The sequence below is a fragment of the Pipistrellus hanaki genome, assembly GCF_964339955.1.
Source record: "Pipistrellus hanaki genome assembly, chromosome: X".
NCBI classification, from domain to species: Eukaryota; Metazoa; Chordata; class Mammalia; order Chiroptera; family Vespertilionidae; genus Pipistrellus; species Pipistrellus hanaki.
Genome location: NC_140524.1, coordinates 74704932 through 74724863, shown reverse-complemented (window position 1 = coordinate 74724863; position 19932 = coordinate 74704932). Strand labels below are relative to the sequence as shown.

The 19932-nt window shown below is 41.0% G+C and overlaps 1 protein-coding gene across 2 annotated transcripts in view; it reads right to left on the bottom strand.

Moving 5' to 3' along the window:
- The window catches only part of LOC311614534 (vascular endothelial growth factor receptor kdr-like), a 234117-nt gene that overhangs the window by 61503 nt on the left and 152682 nt on the right, over positions 1 to 19932 (bottom strand). For both annotated transcript variants that reach the window (XM_084869431.1, XM_084869432.1), the window contains exons 18-26: positions 16389 to 16524; positions 15237 to 15341; positions 14033 to 14146; positions 12676 to 12764; positions 11298 to 11505; positions 9949 to 10046; positions 8429 to 8551; positions 8221 to 8332; positions 3326 to 3425 (exon numbers count right to left, since the gene is read on the bottom strand). In XM_084869431.1, coding sequence (XP_084725557.1) covers positions 3326 to 3425; positions 8221 to 8332; positions 8429 to 8551; positions 9949 to 10046; positions 11298 to 11505; positions 12676 to 12764; positions 14033 to 14146; positions 15237 to 15341; positions 16389 to 16524 — 1085 coding nt within the window. The remainder of the gene's footprint in view (positions 1 to 3325; positions 3426 to 8220; positions 8333 to 8428; positions 8552 to 9948; positions 10047 to 11297; positions 11506 to 12675; positions 12765 to 14032; positions 14147 to 15236; positions 15342 to 16388; positions 16525 to 19932) is intronic.

The following is a 19932-nucleotide window of genomic DNA, read 5'->3' as shown; positions in this document are numbered from 1 at the left end:
GAGGGGCGATTGGGCTGGTGGGGGGGCAGTAAGAGGTGACCAGGTGGCAGGGGGTTCAGTTAGGGGTGGCCAGTCCAGTGGGGTGGGTGCACTTGGGGGTGACCAGGCCAACGGGGGCGGGGGGCAGTTGGGATTGATTAGGCTGGCAGTGGGAGTGATGAGGGACAACTAGGCCGGCAGGGGGGCAGTTAAGGGCAATTGGGCCAGTAGGCAGGTGAGCAGTTGGGAACCAGCAGTCCTGGATTGTGAGATGGATGTCCCAGATTGGAGAGAGTGCAGGCTGGGCTAAGGGACACCCCCCTTTTGTGCATGAATTTTGTGCACCGGGCCTCTAGTATAAGCATAAAATCTAAGGTTAGAATGGACCAGTGACATGGTTACATCTAATAGTTGAAAACTTTCCACAATTTATGAATTTGATAAAAAATGTCAGTATATGCATCTTCATATGATTTTTGTATTTCTAGTTTCTTAGACCACATTTAAATTGTGATAGGCATATTGCATTTTATTGTTCTTTGCTTTATTACACTTCACACATATTGCATTTTAATCAACATTGAGGCAAAACTCTCCACCAGCACAACGATTATAATTTTCTGAAGTCTCAAATCATGGTTAGCATTTTTTAGCTATAACATTTTCATTAAGGTATGTACATTGCTTCATTTTAGACCTAATGTTATCACACTTATACTACAGTTTTCCATTGTATATAAGTCTTATATAGTTCATCATTTATTGTTAACTTGATTCCCACCTAAATTTCCAAAAGTGTTTAAAATGGCTTACAGGTGTTTAAAATATAAATTAGAAGTTAGAATAGAAACAAACAGAATAACAAAAATGAAATCCAGAGTAAGCTTAATAAAAAATGATGAACTATATAACTCTTACTAGAAGCCCAGTGCACAAAATTCATGCACTGTGAGAGGGTATAGTCCAGGCTGAGGGACCCCATCAGTGCATGATCAGGGCCAGGGAGGGACATAAGATGTTGGCCAGCTGGGGAGGGATTGTGGGAGGGCTCCAGGGCATGTTCACCCATCTCACTCAGTCCAGATAGGCTGGACACCAGCAGCCAGCTAACCTACCAGTTGGAGCATCTGCCCCCTTGTGGTCAGTGCATGTCATAGTAAGTGGTTAAGCAGCCTTAGCATATCATTAGCATTACACTTTGGATGGGTTGAATGGCCAACCTGACAACTGGACACTTAGCATATTACGCTTTTATTATATAGGATATGCAATGGTAAACCAAAAAAACTTTGTGACTTGCACTTGCATTACTACAATGATATCTTTATTGCAAGGGTCTGGAAATAAAACTGCAATACCTTTGAGGTATACCTTTATACATGAGAAAGGCAAAAGAAGTGTGTTGGCATTAAAAAAGATTTCACTTATTATCATACTAATAATAGGAGAATATGCAAATAATCTGGGATACCATCATGTCATGACGGTTCAGCAGGGTTGGTGGGGCTGTGGGGCCATGGGGTAGGACTCGGGGTCTTGCGCGATTTCTTCCTGCCCAGGCAAACTCCCCCACAGACCCACAGCCAAATCCCAATGTGGACCTGGGGTTTACTAAACTTTATTGGAGCTACTCCCCACACCCCCCCCCCATCTCCTGCCCCAGGACAACACTTCCCATAGCAGGGCACCCTGGCAGCCTCCTGACAGGCGGGTGGCCACGGAGAGCTGAGGGGGGCAGGAGAGGCATGGAGCCATGGAAGGGTGGGAAAGCCAGAGCCAAGTTCCTTGGGGTCTGAGGAGAGCACCTGACAGGAGCCCAGATTGCAAAGAAGAAAGAGGAAGCGGCCACAGGGAACTCTTCCAATCCCCCTACTTGGACACTCTACCCAGACCCTACACCCCCAGGGGGACAGGGAGGCTGACTGGACAGGGAAAAGAACCAGCCTTGGGGGTAGCCACAGTCTGCACCTCTGACTCCCAATCTCTTCCCCCGCCACCCCAACCAGGGGCACCCACAACAATAGCACACCGGCAATGACCCATCAGCGCCCCTGAGGCACCCAGGGCCTGCAGCCCACCACTGTTGGGCCCCTTTGCTGGGGCCAGGCATTCCCCCTCCTCCCTATAACTCCAGATCCAGGTGGAGGCAGGCCCAAGAAACCTCCCAGGGTCAGACCCCCCCCCCAACAGCAGTGGCACAATCTCTGCAGTGGAAGCACTCTGAACCTCACCAGGGGCCATGGCTAAATCTGCCCTTCTAGTCCATCTGGCCCTGCCCTGGCCCAGCTCCTGCCATGCTCCAGGAGATTGGAGCCCTGCCCTGAGCACGTACAGCTGTGAAATAGTCACATACAATTTAAAGAATGGTGCCAAGCAGGGAGGTTTGGCAGTTACTCCCCTTTTAGCCTCACTGCCCCCTTAGCACCCCATATTGTCCCCTCAGCCAGTGCCTCCAGAAACGACCACTGCTATAGAGCTGCTGGCAAGAGCCTGCCCCTTTGAGGCCTATGGAACCCTCTGCAAAGCTTCAATAGCTACAGTCCCAGGAAACAATCATGCCCTTTTACCCTAATCAGCACCTGCTACCTGTAAAGGTACCCATGGCTTAAAAATAACAATCCCTTCCCGTTTAGACATCACTTACTTGATGGAACATTTCTAGATTTATTAGCTTAGAACCTCCTCATGACAACCCAGTGAGGTAGGTGGAGAAGAGATTACAATTCCCATGTATATGCGAATGTATTCAGAAATGAAGCTCAGAGAGGAAAAGTGTCAAGTCCAGTGGTTCCCAAGGTGCAGCACATGCCCCATGGGAGGGCAACTTGATTTTAAGTGGGGGCAATTTGAGAATGAGTTAATAGTGAATTTTTTACATTTCTTATGGTTCTTATGGGGCCTCATCTACAGCGTATCCTATATAATAAAAGGCTAATATGCAAATGACTGAATGGTGGATTGACAGGTCACTATGATGCACACTGACCACCAGGGGACAGATAATGCAGTAGCTTCCCCCTGGTGGTCAGTGTGCTCCCACAGGGGGAGCACCACTCAGCCAGTAGACAGGCTCATGGCTGGAGAACACAGGGGCAGTTCTGGGAGCCTCTTCCACCTCCACAGCAGTACTAAGGGTGTCCGACTGCAGGCTTAGTGGGCCTAAGCCATTAATTGGACACCCCCCAGGGCTCCCAGACTGCTAGAGGGTGCAGGACAGGCTCAGGGGCCCCCCAAGTGCATGAATTTTGTGCATTGGGCCTCTAGTCTTATGATCTGTAATGTTTACTTTGACTCTTTTATCCAAATTAATTTAGTCTGATGACCCTTAGCCTGAAGAAAAACTTACATTTCAGGAGTGGCATATTCAGGAGATTTCATTCGTGTTCCATCTTTAAGCTGACGGCAGAATTCTTCATCTATTTGTACTCCTGGGTATGGTGAGGCACCTGGGACATAAGAAAAAAAACCATGCATCTTATTCATTCCCATGAAATAAGTAACCCATCAAGGGATTGCCCAAAAGGCAGAAACCTAAAAAAAATTCTGAGGAGGAAAAACAGCTCCAGATCTATATAGCTATGTGACATATGACTTCCATCTACCTTGACAGTTTAGAGACCTGGTATAAATGATTATCTCAGAAACCACACATATAAATTGCTTTGAGGTTGAGATAAAGGTTTTTAAAATCTACTGATAAATTTCCATTGACTTGGTCATAATTTCATGCTTTCAAATGATATATTCAGGCATTATCCTGTTGGTTGATTAAATGTAATCCACCTTTCAATGTAACATGGGTGATTTTTTTAATCCAAAAATATTATGTTTGCAGTTTCTGAATGCCCATTTTATGTTACACTTTAACATCTGATATTCTAATGTAGTCCAGGCCTCAAGACAAACAAGGGAGCAGATTTCCAGCCAGTGTGAACATCTGTCTCCAACTTGGGAATTGCAGCCTTGTGGCATCCAGACACAAAAGAAAAATAAGGCCTGAGGGTAAATTTCATGTTGATAAATTGGAAAATTAATTACAAAAATGTTTTATGGGGTAGAAAGAAACACATTTCTCCAGTTTGAATCACAGTTTAGATTACATAGATGTAGAAAATGGAGACAGAACAGACAGACGTGTTCTGAGCCTTATCCCGGAGCAGAAAGAAAGAATAGCTGAGGGTTGCACGAGGAGTGTTTATTGGCAAGTTAAGGGACAGCTAAACTCCAGAAGGTGGGGGACAGCTGAACCTTGACCGGGCAGCCCCCACTGCTGCTAGGTCCCCAACCAGAGGTACAGGCTCAGACACGGAAACCGCGCCATCTTGAAAGAGAAAGTGGATCTTATTGGAAGCCTGAAAATCTACAACTGCGGCAACCACCAAAAATCTGAGAGCCCCAGAACACCATCCCTAATTGGCATAAACGTGTGGATTCAGAGGAGTTCTACACCCCACTACAGAAAGGTCAGATTTCGCCTGTGATAAGGTGAGGTCTCTGGTTCTGTCAGGAGAGAGAAACGTGAGCTTTGCAGGAGCTGGAGGACCAGGGGAAGTCTGAGCCTAGAAAAATCCGTGGCTATTGGGGCTGGTGTGATCTGTGAATGTGGAAGGGGATCATCAGAGCAGCTAACAGAAGGGATCTCTAAAAAGCAACACATTTTGATCTGAAGCAAAAAGACAGCCTAAAAATATCAAAAGAGTGCTGGCTGCTAAGACCCAAGTGGGAAAAGGGGACTGTGCAGACTTGTGCACAGACCCATTATTTGCACATTTGGGCTTTTTCTGCTTCAAATCCTTGTTTCAAATTACTAAGCCCAATACATAGGATCACCCAGTTGGGGACACGCTGGGAGACTGCAGGGGAAAGTTGTTTTTCTAGAAACTGGGGATCAGAGTGGGGAGTGACCATCGGAAAGCCAGCTCTGAGGCAGCCTACTCCCACAAACCAGTATTGAGTGCTACAGAAAAAGAAGGATCTAAACACAGGCTAGAGAGGTTAAATAGATCCAGAAGTCAATCCAGAAACACTGCCACCCAGGGGATGAATCACAAATTGACTCTTGTGTAACAAAAAATAAAGGAATAGGAGAAATTAAGACACCACCTACTTAAAAATCAGGACTGGCTTACAGCATTGAGGAACAGTGGAATGTAAGGAACTGCAATAATGTCCAGATTGGGAAACATGCATGCCAAATATAACAATAGAGGAAATGAATGACCTTTACTACTGCACATTTTATTTTTTATTTTCATTTTTTTGCATCTTTTACTTAAGAAACCAAAATTTTTTTCCTCACTTGATTTTACCTTTTTAATTATTACATTTTTATTTTCAATCTGTTTTATTACTACTACTATTTTACTTTTTAAAGTTTCATTTATTTTCTCTTTATTTTACTTTGGGATTAGTGTTCTATATTCTATTTTCCTTTAATATCGTTTTACTCTATCTCAACTCTATCTTCATGCAATCACTCTCTTCCTAACTTTTCCCCTTTTGGTATCCTGTTTTTCTTACCCCTTTCCTGCTTTGAATTTTCCATATTCTTTCTCTTTACACCCTGTTAAAATTTTACCCTACTTATACATCTAATTTCCAATCCCCTGCTCCAAGTCCATACACACCTCTCTCTCCACTGTCTTAACTATCCAAAATATTGTTTCTCTCTCTGTCCTTTTGTTATTGTTTGCTTGAATGTTGATTATATTGAAATTTTATGCTTTTTTTGTGAGATTGTTTTGCATATTCTTTTTTTTTTTTTTTTGCTCTCTTTTTGTTTGGTTTTTGCTTCTGTTTTCCCTTGACTCACTTGGTATTAGTTGGTGTTGTAGTATGTATTAATCTCTAGGTACTTGTTGCTGGTATTTGCTGGGATTAGTGGCTATTCTATTTAAGTTTTCTCCCCAAATATATAGTTTGTTCCTCATTTCTTTCTTAGTCTCTTTCTTGTCTCTCTTACTTTTTTTCCCTTTTCCCAATTTTATTTAGACACTAATTTTTTTCATTTTTCCCCCCTCTTCTTATTTCTTTCCTATTCCCTAATTTGCCTTTCTCCGCTGGTCACATTTATTGGAAGCTATTCATATCAAGAATACATCACTATTCAGTGCCTTGTGTGTTGTACCTGGTTGTGTTGTATTTTGTGCCTTTAAATCAATGAAGGAGAGAGAGAACTACATAACCAGACACCCAGAGAAGAAAGACCATGGGGAGACAAAGAAACAGCCTGCATATGAAAGAAAGGCAGTCATCACCAAAAAAGGAAGTAAAGGAAATAAAGGCAAGCAACCTATTAGAGAAAGAATTCAGAGAAATGGTCATAAGGTGGCTGACAGTAATGGAAGATAAATTCGACAATATGAGTAAGAACCAAGAGGAAATGAAGAAGAACCAAGAAGAAATGTGAAATAACATTGCTGCTGTAAAGAACTCAATAGAAAGCATCAAGAGTATTATAGATTAGAAGAAGCAGAGGACTGCATCAGTGAGCTAGAAGACAAGATGGGAAAAAATACCCAAGTAGAGTGGCTTCTAGAAAAAAAAAATTAAAAAGCAGGAGGAGAGCTTAAAGAAACTTTGGGACAACTTGAAACAAAACAACATTCGCATAATAGGAGTTCTAGAAGGAGAGGAAACTGATAAAGGGATAGAAAACCTGTTTCAAAAAATGACAGAAAACTTCCCTGATATAGGGAAGAAAAACCCATGCAAATCCAAAAAGCTCACAGAGTCCCAAACAAAATGAACCCCAAAAGACCGATGCCAAGACACATTATAATTAAACTAGGGACTTGTTGGAGGAATATTCCTGTAAGACTTCTGGTGGGCTTTCCTCCTGCCACCGCCACCTCTCCTGCCCCCACCCCCCACCTCTCCCATTGTGGTGGGCAGGGCAGGGTGCACCCCACCCATCCCACCCACGCCCCCGCACCTGTGGCCATCAATGCCACAGTCTCCGCGGCCATGTGCGCTGTCACCACCACTATGTGCCTTGCCCCCGCATGCCCCAAAGTTTTATTCTTCCTTAAATGTTTGGTAAAACTCCCCTGTGAAGCTGTCTGGCCCCAGGCTTTTGTTTGCTGGAAGCTTTTTGATGACTGCTTCAATTTCTTCCATAGTTATCAGCCTATTGAGATGTTTAGATTCTTCCTGATTGAGTTTTGGAAGATTGAATTTTTCTAGGAATATGTCCATTTCCTCCAGGTTATTCAGTTTGTTGGAATAGTTGTTCACAGTATATTTTAACAATCCTCTGTATTTCTGAGGGTCTGTTGTTATTTTGCTTCTTTCATTTCTGATTTTGTTTATTTGGGTCCTTTCTCTTTGCTTCTTAGTGAGCCTGACTAGAGGTTCAGCAATCTTGTTTATTTCCAATCACTTTGGATCTCAGTGATCTATAAACATTTGAATCCTCATCTATATTATGACACAGATACTTAAGAAAATATTTATCATCAGAGTTAAATGCACCTCGCTCCCAAACAGGCATGCCTGGATGATTTTAATAAAAACCCCTCAGGTCTGGCCAGTGTGGTTCAGTGATTGTCGACCTATGAACCAGGAGGATGAGGAGACCAGCTCCTCAATTGAAAAAGAAAACCAAAAATTCAGGGGTCAAGAAATGGCCGACTACATGATAAAGATAAGAAATGTGATTAGGAATCAAGCCCCGGAACAGATGAGGCAAAAGTGGATGAGTGTGTTGTATAAGTGTCTTATTTCCATCTGTATCCAGTTTTAAGTTTCAGAGACTTGTTGATGAATCTCCTTTATGTTGTTTTCCTGTTTTCATTGTTTTTGGGTTGTTTTATGCTTGTCCTTTTTTCTTAATGTGGATTTTATTGAGTTGATCTTTTGATAATCTGCAATCTGGATAATTTGTATTATTAAAGTTTTTGTAAACTTGAAAGAATTTTCCATATATTATTTATTAATTCTTTATGGTCAGTCTATTCTGACTAGAATGTAAGCTCTATGGTGGCACGGGTACCATCTGTCTTGTTTACCACTGAATCCACATCACTTAGAATGCCTGGCACATAATAGGTTCTTAAAAAATATTTGTTCAGTAAATTTGATCAATCAGTAAAATAATGAGACAGTTTTTGTTGGTTCTTAGTCACAATGATTTTCTATCTGATTCCATTGGATCCACAGACCAAGGTCTTTTACAGTCTGAGCTTATAGTCAGTGTTGACTTGGAATGGTGAAGGATTGGCCTTAAAGAGATACACTTACCCAGAGAGAATATTTCCCACAGCAAGACGCCAAATGACCACACATCACTCTGAGTAGTATAAACTTTGTCAAAAATGGCTTCAGGTGCCATCCATTTAAGGGGGAGTCTTGCCTAGAAAACCAAAATGGGAGAGAGCCATGAAAATAACATCCGGCAGAGCCCACGAGCCTGAGCTTGGGGTATTGTGCCAGTGAACCTTGCACTTACATCTCCTTTCCAGACATAATCTGGGTCTTTGTAGATGTCTCTGGCCAAACCAAAGTCACAGATCTTCACAATGTTATTATCAGCTAGGAGGATGTTTCGAGCGGCCAAGTCCCGATGAATGCACTAAAGAAAAGAGACAAATGTCAGCTAATTGCTAGGCCCTAGGATGGAGCAGGTTTACTGATTCTCAGCAAGGAGAAATGCTGGGTACTAAGTATGGAGAGGAAAGGAATGAACATCCAGAACAGGAAAGTGTCTTAGAAGTGCTCAGCCTGAGAAAATGTGATTAAGCTAAAATTTACTGAGAGACTGATGAGTTGGTCTGTTCTGAAATCTGGCTGGGTGGGCAGAATCTCTATTACATGGAATGGTTCCTCCCATTTGACTACCACTAGTATGTTTTGTTCTATGAACCCTAGAACCATGGTTGGCAATCGGCAGCTCGCGAGCCACATGTGGCCCTTTAGTTCCTTGAGTGAGGCTCTTCCGCAAAATGCCTTGGCCTGGGCAAGTCTATTTTGAAGAAGTGGCATTAGAATAACTTTAAGTTTAAAAATTTGGCTCTCAAAAGAAATTTCAATCATTGTACTGTTGATATTTGGCTCTGTTGACTAATGAGTTTGCCGACCACTGCCCTAGAGCATAAATCTATTCTTTCCAATGCATTCTACTGCTAGTATCATGGGTCACAGAGATCCTTTCTTTCCCTCATTTGGACCATTGCAATGGTATCCTAACTGTTACCTGTGCCTCCATCCAGTCTAGCCCCATGAACTACTCAATGGTCCACTCTAGTCCTAAAGTCCAATTTCTTAAATATAAACCTGAGTGTGCTCCTACTTAAAACCTTTTATTTTGTGGTGATTGGAAACCATCAAAGTTCAAATTTCTTTGTATGATGTTCAAAGCTTTTCATAATTAATATCAAGCTCTCTGTTTAGTTACAGTTCCTCATCTCCACACCTCCATGCATCCTATGCTGTAGTCTTGAGAACTATAGAAAATTTCCTTGTTTTCAAGTTGTCATGATATTGCCTAAATACAAAGTCCTCTTAAAAGACAATAAATTCTCTAGACTTCCTTCCATAGAGTCACAAAGCACTTATTTTATACTTCTCTCATAGGATCCAACCTATTTTGTTATATATAGTATCTGTCTACATCAGTGGATTCTTAGGAAAAAGAATTAGTATCTTTAATGTCTGTATCTCCAGCTGTTAATATAGATAACATAATAAGCAATCAACAGGTATTTGTTGAAAATGATTATTCTAATATTTAATAATCTACACTACTAGAATGAAGTATTCCAGCCATCTCTCAAATTGGAGTTTGAAAAGTAAGCCCCTTACAACTGTAGGTAGGCAGATGAGTAGCTGTCTGAACATATATGAATTAACCAAAGAACAATTCAAAAAAGTAAGACAAATAAGGTATTATGGATACTGGTATCATGGAAATCTACCTCCCCTACCTCCATAAACAGTAAAAATGAAAGAAAAGGAAGAATAAACACTCACTTTTCTGGAAGCAAGGAACTCCATGCCCTTGGCCACTTGGAAGCTATAGCAGATTAGGTCCTCTAAGGTGAGGGGGTGCTTGTAAAGATTATTTGAATCTAGAGAAATTAAAGAAGGTTGGAGAAAAAGGCCAGAGGTTAAAAACTCCGTAAGTCTGTAGAAATAGCAGTAAGGAAGACATAGGAAGAAAGACCTGCCTTCCATAAAATGTTGCAAAATGGAAGCCAAATTTTTTGACCACAGGACCTTGATTGACCTCACTGTACTATGACCTCCTGTGTTTTTCTAAATGATGGGCATATACTCTTTTAAATCAAAATAATCTATAAGATCATCTTCAGGGATTCAATAGCTCATACCTTGACTATTTCTCCCCACCCCCCAAAAATTAAATATATGATTTTTCCAGATTTTGTTGTCAATTCTGGGTGCAAGAGATAATCTGGAAGATATATATGGGATGCCAAAGTTTGGAAAGTTTTAAGAAATTCCATAATTTATGGCCAGAACAGGTCTGAGTTTTTAAAATCACAATGATTGGTCACTATATATTACACTCTTTGCTAGATCACTTCCCCCAATTTAGGATAATACATTAGATGCAAAGTTCAGAAATTCCTTCTGCTCTTTCTGATGTTTTACCAGCAATATATTAGGATTATAGGGCCTTTACAAAGACTCTAGTCCAGGTATCTACTGTAATTTTATAAATAGAGAAAGTAAAGCCTAGAGAGGAGTGCCCTTTCTACTGCAGTTATCATATCCCTACCCAGATTTTACCATGATCCAGATATCCCAAAATCCTGTTCCAGAGCTATATCAGGCATCTATTCTGATTGCTTATCAACTGTACCAATATTTTAAAAATATTTTAATATCTGTAAAATGTTTATATAGCAACAGCCATTTGTCAATACCTTACACATTTGTTAAATATTTTGACTATCAGGCAGTGTATGTTAAGTATAATTTATATTATCCCTATGTTGAGTGTCAGTTTTCTCCTCTGTTAAATGGAGATAAGCATACCTATTTATCTCATAGGAAAGTTATAAAGCTCAAGGAAATAATTTATTGGAAAGTCCTTTGGAAACTGAAAAGGTATATACCAGTGTTGGAGACTGTCATTATAAACAACTTCTGTTTGCTGACAGAAGTGCAAGTTGAGTTTAGAAACAAATGTTCTCCAAACTGTATATCAATAGTTACAGAGGAAGACATAGTTTTCTGGATCACCTCCCTCAACCCCTGGTATAACCTTTCTGGGAAATGGCCTAACTCTCCCAACCAAACCCTATCCTCAAACCTCTAATAGCCTTGAGTGTTAATCAGAAAATGACCCCACATACCTGTTTGGTGGGTTATTGTAACCCCCAGAAGGTGCCGGCTACTTTCTTCCTCCTCGTCAGATTCACTATAGCTCTTGTCCTCAATGAAACCAGAGCTGGTGGAACTTCCTGTGCTAGTCACACTCTCTAGACGGCGGTTAATCAGCTGGATGGGCTTGCAGTCAGAATCATGAGAAATCTTCACCTTTTTATCCAAATTGAATAGGACCTGAGGGTTTAAATAGATCCTCAGAGCTGAAAGAGACTTAAAAATTATCAATTCTGTCCTACCCTTTGTTTCCATTAGGGAAACTGAGGTCTAAAGAGGTGTAAGGAAATTGTTCAGACAGAAAGTCTTGGTGGAAGCTGAGAATGCTGACTACTAGTATAGGGTTCTTTTCCATGCTCTATAATGTCAGTTGACTCATCCCTGATGAGAGAAACATCCCACATATGGCTGTTTAAGAAGTTTCCTTGTCCAACAAGTCAGCAGGCTTTCATGGGGCCAGTATATTTGGTGGCATGTAGTACCCCAAAAGTGCCTGAGCTCTGTGCTTAAAATTGATCATATGTCATAAAAAGAAGACACTATCTCTTATTAATTAATTACCATTACTCCTTGTACTTTTGCTAAAATTAGAGTAGAGGAAGAACTTGTGGTTTGAGTTAGCAAATTTCTAGCTGGATTCAGAATACCAAGTCAGATGACCCTCTGGATTCTGGGGGCTCTTTTCTGAATTCATTAAAAAAGTTAGGTATTTTTTATAAATAAAGCAGTAAATGCCACAGTGCTTTTCAGTACTTTGAGAAATAGAGACAGCTGACATTTTCCCAGAGAAAAGGTCAGTGCAGTATGTTTATCTATAGAGAATAGAAAAGTGAGAAGAGGGGAATATTGACATGTTGGTGACAAATGCCTGTGACCTTTTACTCAGGGCTGGAAATTACCCAAATGAAAGGTCCTTATAATTGTACACTTGAAATCTTGTCACACTAACATTTAATTTTTAAAAAATTCTTTTTCCCAGAGCCAGCCTAGGAACTTCATGAAGCTCCCAGAGCTTCATGTAATATCAGAGAGCTCAAGTTGATGTCTATGAAAGAATAAAGGCATGATGGGAAGTGGGCAATCTAACTACTCTGGATGTCATATTTTAAACTAACCAATGACTAAAGGGTGACACTAACCAATGACATAATTTCATCCAATGCCAGAAGAATGCTGAAGAGATCATTGAGTTCAAGGCTGTTTTAGATATATAAATGCATGCCCTACCTCCCCTGAACAGTAGTATTTTTGCCTCTGCTTTTCCACTTTTCTCTCTCTTTTTATAATTAGAAAATTTCAGATAGTATTAAAAATAAAAATAGATTGTACAGTTCAGTTAGGGAAACTTACCTTGGAAGAAATAAAATCTCCTCTCTTCCCTCTCAGAAAGTTGGCCAGATTTCCATATCTGCAGAATTCTACAATGACCATCAAAGGACCTACCAAAAGTAATGACCATAGTCATCTTTCCAGAAATATAAAGGTTAACCAATTCTTAAGCCGGCCTTGTCTTGGTAATCTGTTGACTCACACAGGATTTCTCTAGGTATAAACCAGTTGACTAAATACTTGTGCTGAATACAATAGTGATTTATCCCAGAAACAGCTGGCTGGCTTAGAGTTAGCTGTGGGAAGCTTTGGCAGAAGGTGGGAAGTAAGGCCAATAAACCACAATGGACTTTACTGTGGTGTTCTGTAGGCTGGCTAATATGAACGACATAGAAATGAGTATGACAGAGTACCTGACCACATGTAGCTAACAGTCCAATGATAAAGGCAAAGGAGTATACAACTAGTTGGATAGTTCATCCATTTAGTAACTGGGGCTCCTGTTTCTATCCTCCACACTATCATATGTTATATGTAGTTGCATAGCACCATGGCCCAACTACACTCTCCAAACCCCTTGCTTAGTGCCTCAGACAAAATCAGAAGGGCTCATAAAATGTTTAAAATAAAATTAGATTAAAGACACAACTTTTCAGTAGCACAGTAATAGAGGAACAACTAAATGGCTTTTGGTGTAGTTGAGAGAATGACTCCAAATCTGTAAACAGACAGGAATTATAGATCTTTTAATTGACTAAGTGGGAGAAACTCCTTCTCAGGCTATGGTGCTAACCTAAGAAGGTGAAAGCTAAGATAGGCATCAAAAGATAGTCTATGGCAGTGGTTGGCAAACTCATTAGTCAACAGAGCCAAATATCAACAGTACAACGATTGAAATTTCTTTTGAGAGCCGAAAACTGACTTCTGCACATGGGCCACGAAGTTTCAATCGCACTGTACGTGCACACCCGCACATGGTATTTTGTGGAAGAGCCACACTCAAGGGGCCAAAGAGCCACATGTGGATTGCGAGCCGCAGTTTGCCGACCACTGGTCTATGGAATCCCCTTCACTGAATATGTTTGCACTCAAATGTTTTCTCTTCAACTAATGTCTCATTAACTTTACCAATATTTTTGGATGTCCAAGCTGACAAGAATTTTAGAGATATATTCAATCCCTTTATATATTTTATAGTATTTCTAGGAACAGGAGTCAAAGAATATGGGTTCTGGAAACCCCATGCATTGCAAGGAGTCTCTAAGTTAGAAGACCTTACATACAGTACATTGAAGCCTGTCTAAATCAGGTCACAGCTTGTGTTTGAGTGCTCTGACCCTTAGAGTAATGTTCTGTCCAGGTATGGAAGACTCCTTACCTCCAGGTTTGGTGCAGGCACCTAGCAAGTTAACCACATTGAGGTGGTGACCAATGTGAATGAGGATCTTCAATTCTGACATCAAAGCCTTAAATTCACTGGAAGTTGCACAATCTGCTTGAAACAAACACAGTAACGCACAAAAGAATTGTTTCTCCTGGGAGAGGCTGAAGGAGTATAGGAGATCCTGTTTAATGCTAAATTATCCTGGCAGAAATACCCATAACACAATGATTAGTTTTTGTGCTTTCAAAACAATATTATAAATGGAATAATAATATCTTCATGTGCACTACCCTGCCTAGATGTTGAGATTTTTTAAAAAATATATTTTATTGAGTTTTTACAGAGAGGAGGAGAGAAGGATAGAAAGCTAGAAACATCGATGAGAGAGAAACATCGATCAGCTGCCTCTTGCACACCCCCTACTGGAGATGTGCCCGCAACCAAGGTACATGCCCTTGACCGGAATCGAACCCGGGACCTTTTAGTCCACAGGCCGATGCTCTATCCACTGAGCCAAACCGGTTCCAGCTAGATGTTGAGATTTATGCACTAACAGCTTTAACTACTTTTCTACTTTTAAATTTTGAAAAGGATATTTTTTTGATAGCTACTTCTTTTGTGATAAATTATTTCATCCTTACTATCTAGAAGAGGTAATTGGTAAACTGGCCAAGTTTGATTTAAGCATTTTTCTGTGTGGAGTCAGGATATGGATTGGATCATATTAGGGTGTTTAAACATATACAAATTTATCTATTCAAGATAGGAACTACACTACAAGTTTATGTAGCCCAACCAATGCAGAATCTGCACATCACATGGAAATTTATTAAAACATCATTTATATTTCTATATCATTTAATTCTGCTGATGCAGTGAAAGACCATGTAGGAATCCTGGTGGCCAAATACCATTGGTAACTCATATTGGCCTTACCAACAAACTAAAAACCTTGGGTCTTTACTTCTGCATTTGTGTGGTTGAACCCAAAAGAAGAACAAATTGGCTGACACAAGATTGGCTCATGTCCATGGCTGAATTTTCCATGACAAATATTAGTCAAACGGAGGTGGAAATTAGTTGTAGTTACCTCCCTCCACTAAATTAATTCTGTATCTTTTACAGTCCAGTTTCCCACCTCATCACAAGTATTCTTACAAATTTCTTCCAATGGCCTCCAAAGGAATATAAATATTACCTTTCAGCATTTTCACTGCCACTGTTTTGCAAGTTGAAGCTCTGTCAATGCCAAAGGCACAAGCCTCTACCACTTTACCATAGGCACCATGACCAAGAATTTTGCCTGAGGAATCAAGAAAAGAAAATGAGTAACAGCCACTGAAAGACCCCAGAGAAAATTGAAAAGTTGGTTGCTTTTACAAGAGCAACATAATTGCTGACTCAGCATTATCTGGGAGGCCTTTCTAGACCACCCCATGTGAAAAAGCAATGCTGTTACTCTACATTACTTGAACTTGCTTTATTACCCTTTGTAACACTATGACTAGATAATATTATGCTGGAATATTTATTATTTCTCCCCCCAAAATATGAGCTCTGTGAAGTCTGTTTTGTTCATGGCTATCTGCACATCACACAGAATGTTTCTTTATATATGGTAGGTAACCAATAAAAAATGTGTGGAATAAGTGAATAAAGGGCCACCCCATGCCAGCCATTGACAGTAAGGATAATGTGGGTTGGAACAGATTTATGATAGTCTATAGTCACAAACAAGTTCTTTAGGTGAGGTTGTTAACACAAACCTATTAATAAGGTTTTAGTCAAGACTCCTGGTCATCTACCTCATTAGAAAGCATATTGGTTACTGGAATATTTGGTACCATTTTGTGGGTATTCATTATATTTTCTTATTGAAAGGACTCTGGATCCCAAGTTAATTTCCTTTAAAAAGACTCCATCATAAAACAATACCTTCAATTGTTGAGGTGTTCAAAATTTATAAAACACATTCCTAAATGTTACCTTACTACATGCTCCAAGTAGCAACATAATATAAATTAGACACCTGTAATTGTTAATATTTTCCTTTTATAATGGAAGAAAGGGGCTCAGAAAAGTTAGGTGACTTGCCTTGGCTAAGGTCTCCCAGTATGGGCATCTAAAATATCCCAGTTGCATGCTATGCATGCAATGTCATTCTGCTCCCCTAATTTTTTTATTTTATTCTTCACATTGCCACCTTTGAAACACATCTTACTTTATTTAAGTTTAAGTGCATCCTGTATTTCAAGCCATTGCTTTTTCTTGGGCTGTATACTCAGTGATTTTGTAGCTCTATGGTGAAAGAAATGTGGAAGGGTGACATAACAGATATTTTTTTTCTTACCTAATTGTAACCGGTCCCTAGGGAATTCCCATTTAGTGTCATCATAAGGAAGCCTGTCACACTGTTGGTCAAGGGGCATCTCTTCAGGATCCATGATGATGGAAAGGTAACCAGTTTTGATTTCTGACACACTGGGCTACAGAAAGGTAAAGGAAAACATATTACTGAGTTCTTTGATCTTCTGAAAATGTATTAGGCCTCTGGAGTTTCCAATTTTACATTATAAGTTAATAACATAAAAAACACACATAAAGAGCATAAATATAATAAAGAACACTCCATAAACAAAAATTTAAACAAAAACTAACAGGGAATAAAGACTTTATAATAGTTTGACTAATCATGAAACTGAATTAGAATAAAATATACTAACAGACATATATGCATACACCATGGATATGGACAATAGTTTAGTGAAGGCCAAGGTAGGGGGAGATGGGAGTGGGTGGAGTTGGGGCAAAGGGTGGAAAAAAGGGGGACACCTGCAATAATGTCAACATTGAAAATTATTAATTAAAAAAAAAAAGAAAGAATGAAGAAATGGCCTTGACCATGACTTTGATTAACACAGATAGCTCAACTTCAGAAATTTGGCTAATACTGACCAGTTCCAGTATACTGGCATTAACAATACATATCAGGACCAGCAAGGACACTGTCTGCATGTTCATAGCCCCTCATACTGATCTCTTTGTTCAGCTTTCCCTCTCTCTCCCTATAAACCCCTTCCTGCACAGAAATGCTAAGATGGGCTTTGTACAAGAGTCCCCATCTTTTCAAGATGACAGCATTAAAATAAAGATCTTCCCTTTTTCACCAGCATATGTCTCAGGAGTTTGGGTTTCATGGCAGCAGGCAGTGGAAAATTGGTTCTGGTTATAAAACAACAAACTAGAAAAATAGTTACAATAAGCATACAAAATTAATACCCATATTATAAAGAACTATGAAAAAACAACGATAAAAAGGGACAGTGCAAATAACAGAGTCACCAACTCTGGGGTTATGTCCTCCCTCCCCCATAAAATCAACTAATGAAGTTGCAAAAGTGATCAGAACTAACTTTTGAATAGGTTTGAACCCAGTAGAACTTACAGCAATGAGGGAAAGACTTGAGTAAGAATCATCTGCTTTGTGGTAATAAAGATATGTTGCTAGTTCCAGAGGAAACAATCTGAACCTTGTTCTAAAAATATTGTGGCTGTAGGCTTCAACATGTCTGGCAAATCCCTCAAAGAACAATGAAAAACCTATCAAAATTGGAGCATAACCAGGGAAGAGTAGCTTCCCAGAGGGCTTTATTCCAAAGCATTTATAGGCACAGAAATTTTCCATAACACCTTCTGATAAGGCATAGTGCTAGGGACACTAGGAAAAAAATTAATTACAAAGTAAGTCTATAAAGAAGAGTTTAAGAAACAAAATAAAGGTATAAGACATGAAGAAAAATTGTAAAATGGCAAAAGTTAGTGATTTGATGTAGTAATTACATTAAGTATAAAGGGCTTAAAATTTTTCAATTATAAACAGAAAATGGCTCTATCAGGAAGCTCTTACCCAAGAGCCACTGGGAATCTTCACTGGATGGTCCAACCCACCTAAAATGTAGGCACTCCCAATGCTCCAAGTGTTAAACTGACACTTCTTCTCACACTGTAGGCCTCCTAACACATGCTCACAAATACAGTGACAAGAGCAATCTCCAGTAAAAAGGAAGCATGCGCAGAAAATAAGCTATGGTCTGTGGTCAAGAGAGAAGCAAATTTGAGCTGAAGTGTCGCTATCAGGAAAATAAAGACATTTCCAGAAGCCAGCCTGATGAATTTTGAGATCAAGAAAAGACACACAAGCTTAGGAATTCTGTGATAAGAGAGAAAGACACAAGAGACAAGTATCCTATATAATAAAGAGGCAATATGCAAATTGTAACTCCAACACATAAAATGGCCATCCCCATGTGGACTCAAGATGGCCACCACAAGATGGCCCGCAGGGGAGGGCAGTTGGGGGCAATCAGGCCTGCAAGGGAGGACAGTTAGGAGTGACTGGACAGACAGAAGAGGGCAGCTGGGGGATACCAGGCCTGAAGGGAGGCCAGTTGGGGGAAACCAGGCCATCAGGGGAAGGCAGGTAGGGGTGACCAGGCCTGCAGGGGAGGGCAGTTTGGAGCAACCAGGCTGCAAGGAAGGGCAGTTAGGGGTGACAAGGCCTGCCGGGAGAACAGTTGGGGGTGACCAGGGTGGTAGGGGAGGGCAGTTATGGGTGACCAGGCTAGCAAGGGAGGGCAATTAGGGGTGATCAGACCAGCAGGGGAGGGCAGTTAGGGGCAATTGGGATGGCAGGGGAGCAGTTAGGCATTAATCAGACTGGCAGAGGAGTGGTTAGGGGGTGATAAGGCTGGCAGGCAGAAGCGGTTAGAAGCAATCAGGCAGGCAGGCAAGAGGTTGGGAGCCAGCAATCCTGGATTTTGAGAGGGATGTCCAACTGCCCATTTCAGCCCTAAATGGGCAGTCAGACATCCCTCAAGGGGTCCCTGATTGGAGAGGGTGCAGGCTGATCTGAGGGACACCCCCCCCCCACCCCCTGTGCATGAATTTCGTGGACCGGGCCTTTAGTATTTATATAAGATTGGTGAAAGCCCCAGAAATAAGCAGGATCAAAGTAAAGTTTCTCCCAATTGAAGGCAACACGTAAAAACTGGAGGTGATGAGCATTACTTCAAATTCAAAATCAACACAAAACTCCGAGGCCCATAAAAAAAATTAAGAAAGCAGAGAAAACATGGCATCCAGCAGGAGAGAAGTGACGGAGAGAGTGTGAGTGAGCAAGGGAGTGAGAGGGAGTGTTCATATGTGCATGGTGGGTGTTTGTAGGTGTGAATGAGGTACAATATGATCTCATAGAAGTCTTTAGGGCTGGCACTCCTGGACAGAGAGCCCCTGGTACCACCACAGGCACTGTCCAGGAAGTGAGGCTCTGGCCCAGAAACCACTTCATTTTGATGGGGAGAGCATCCAAGGCTAGGAACACAAGCTCACCACCCAGACTGGCCTTGAACACCACTCTGGCCTGTGTAGTAATTTGCAGAGTGCATGCTACCTCAGCCAGAGTTGCACTACCTCAACTGCAGAGTCTGAGACAACTGACCCCTAAACGGAGGCTCTGGAACCACTCAGTGATTCACAGAGTGCACAGAACCCTGGCCAAAGTTACACTACCTCAGCTGTGGGCTCTGGGAAACACCACAATGAGTCACAGTGTCACATGCCACCCTGCCATGGGCTCCCATATCCCACAATGAGTTGCATCACCTTGCCCATGAGCTCAGGACCCTGCATGAGTCCCAGAGTAGTAAGCCTCTCTGACAGCGGGCTCCAGTACCCTGCAGTAAGTTGTATGCTAGTGAGACCTCAGGCAACCCTTGCCATGGAAGCTGAGACCCCAAGCACATATACAAAGGCCTGCAAAATGAGGTTGGGGGTGAGCCACATAGTCAGGCAACATGTGAGGAGACTCCATCCACAAATGGGACAATAACATTTAA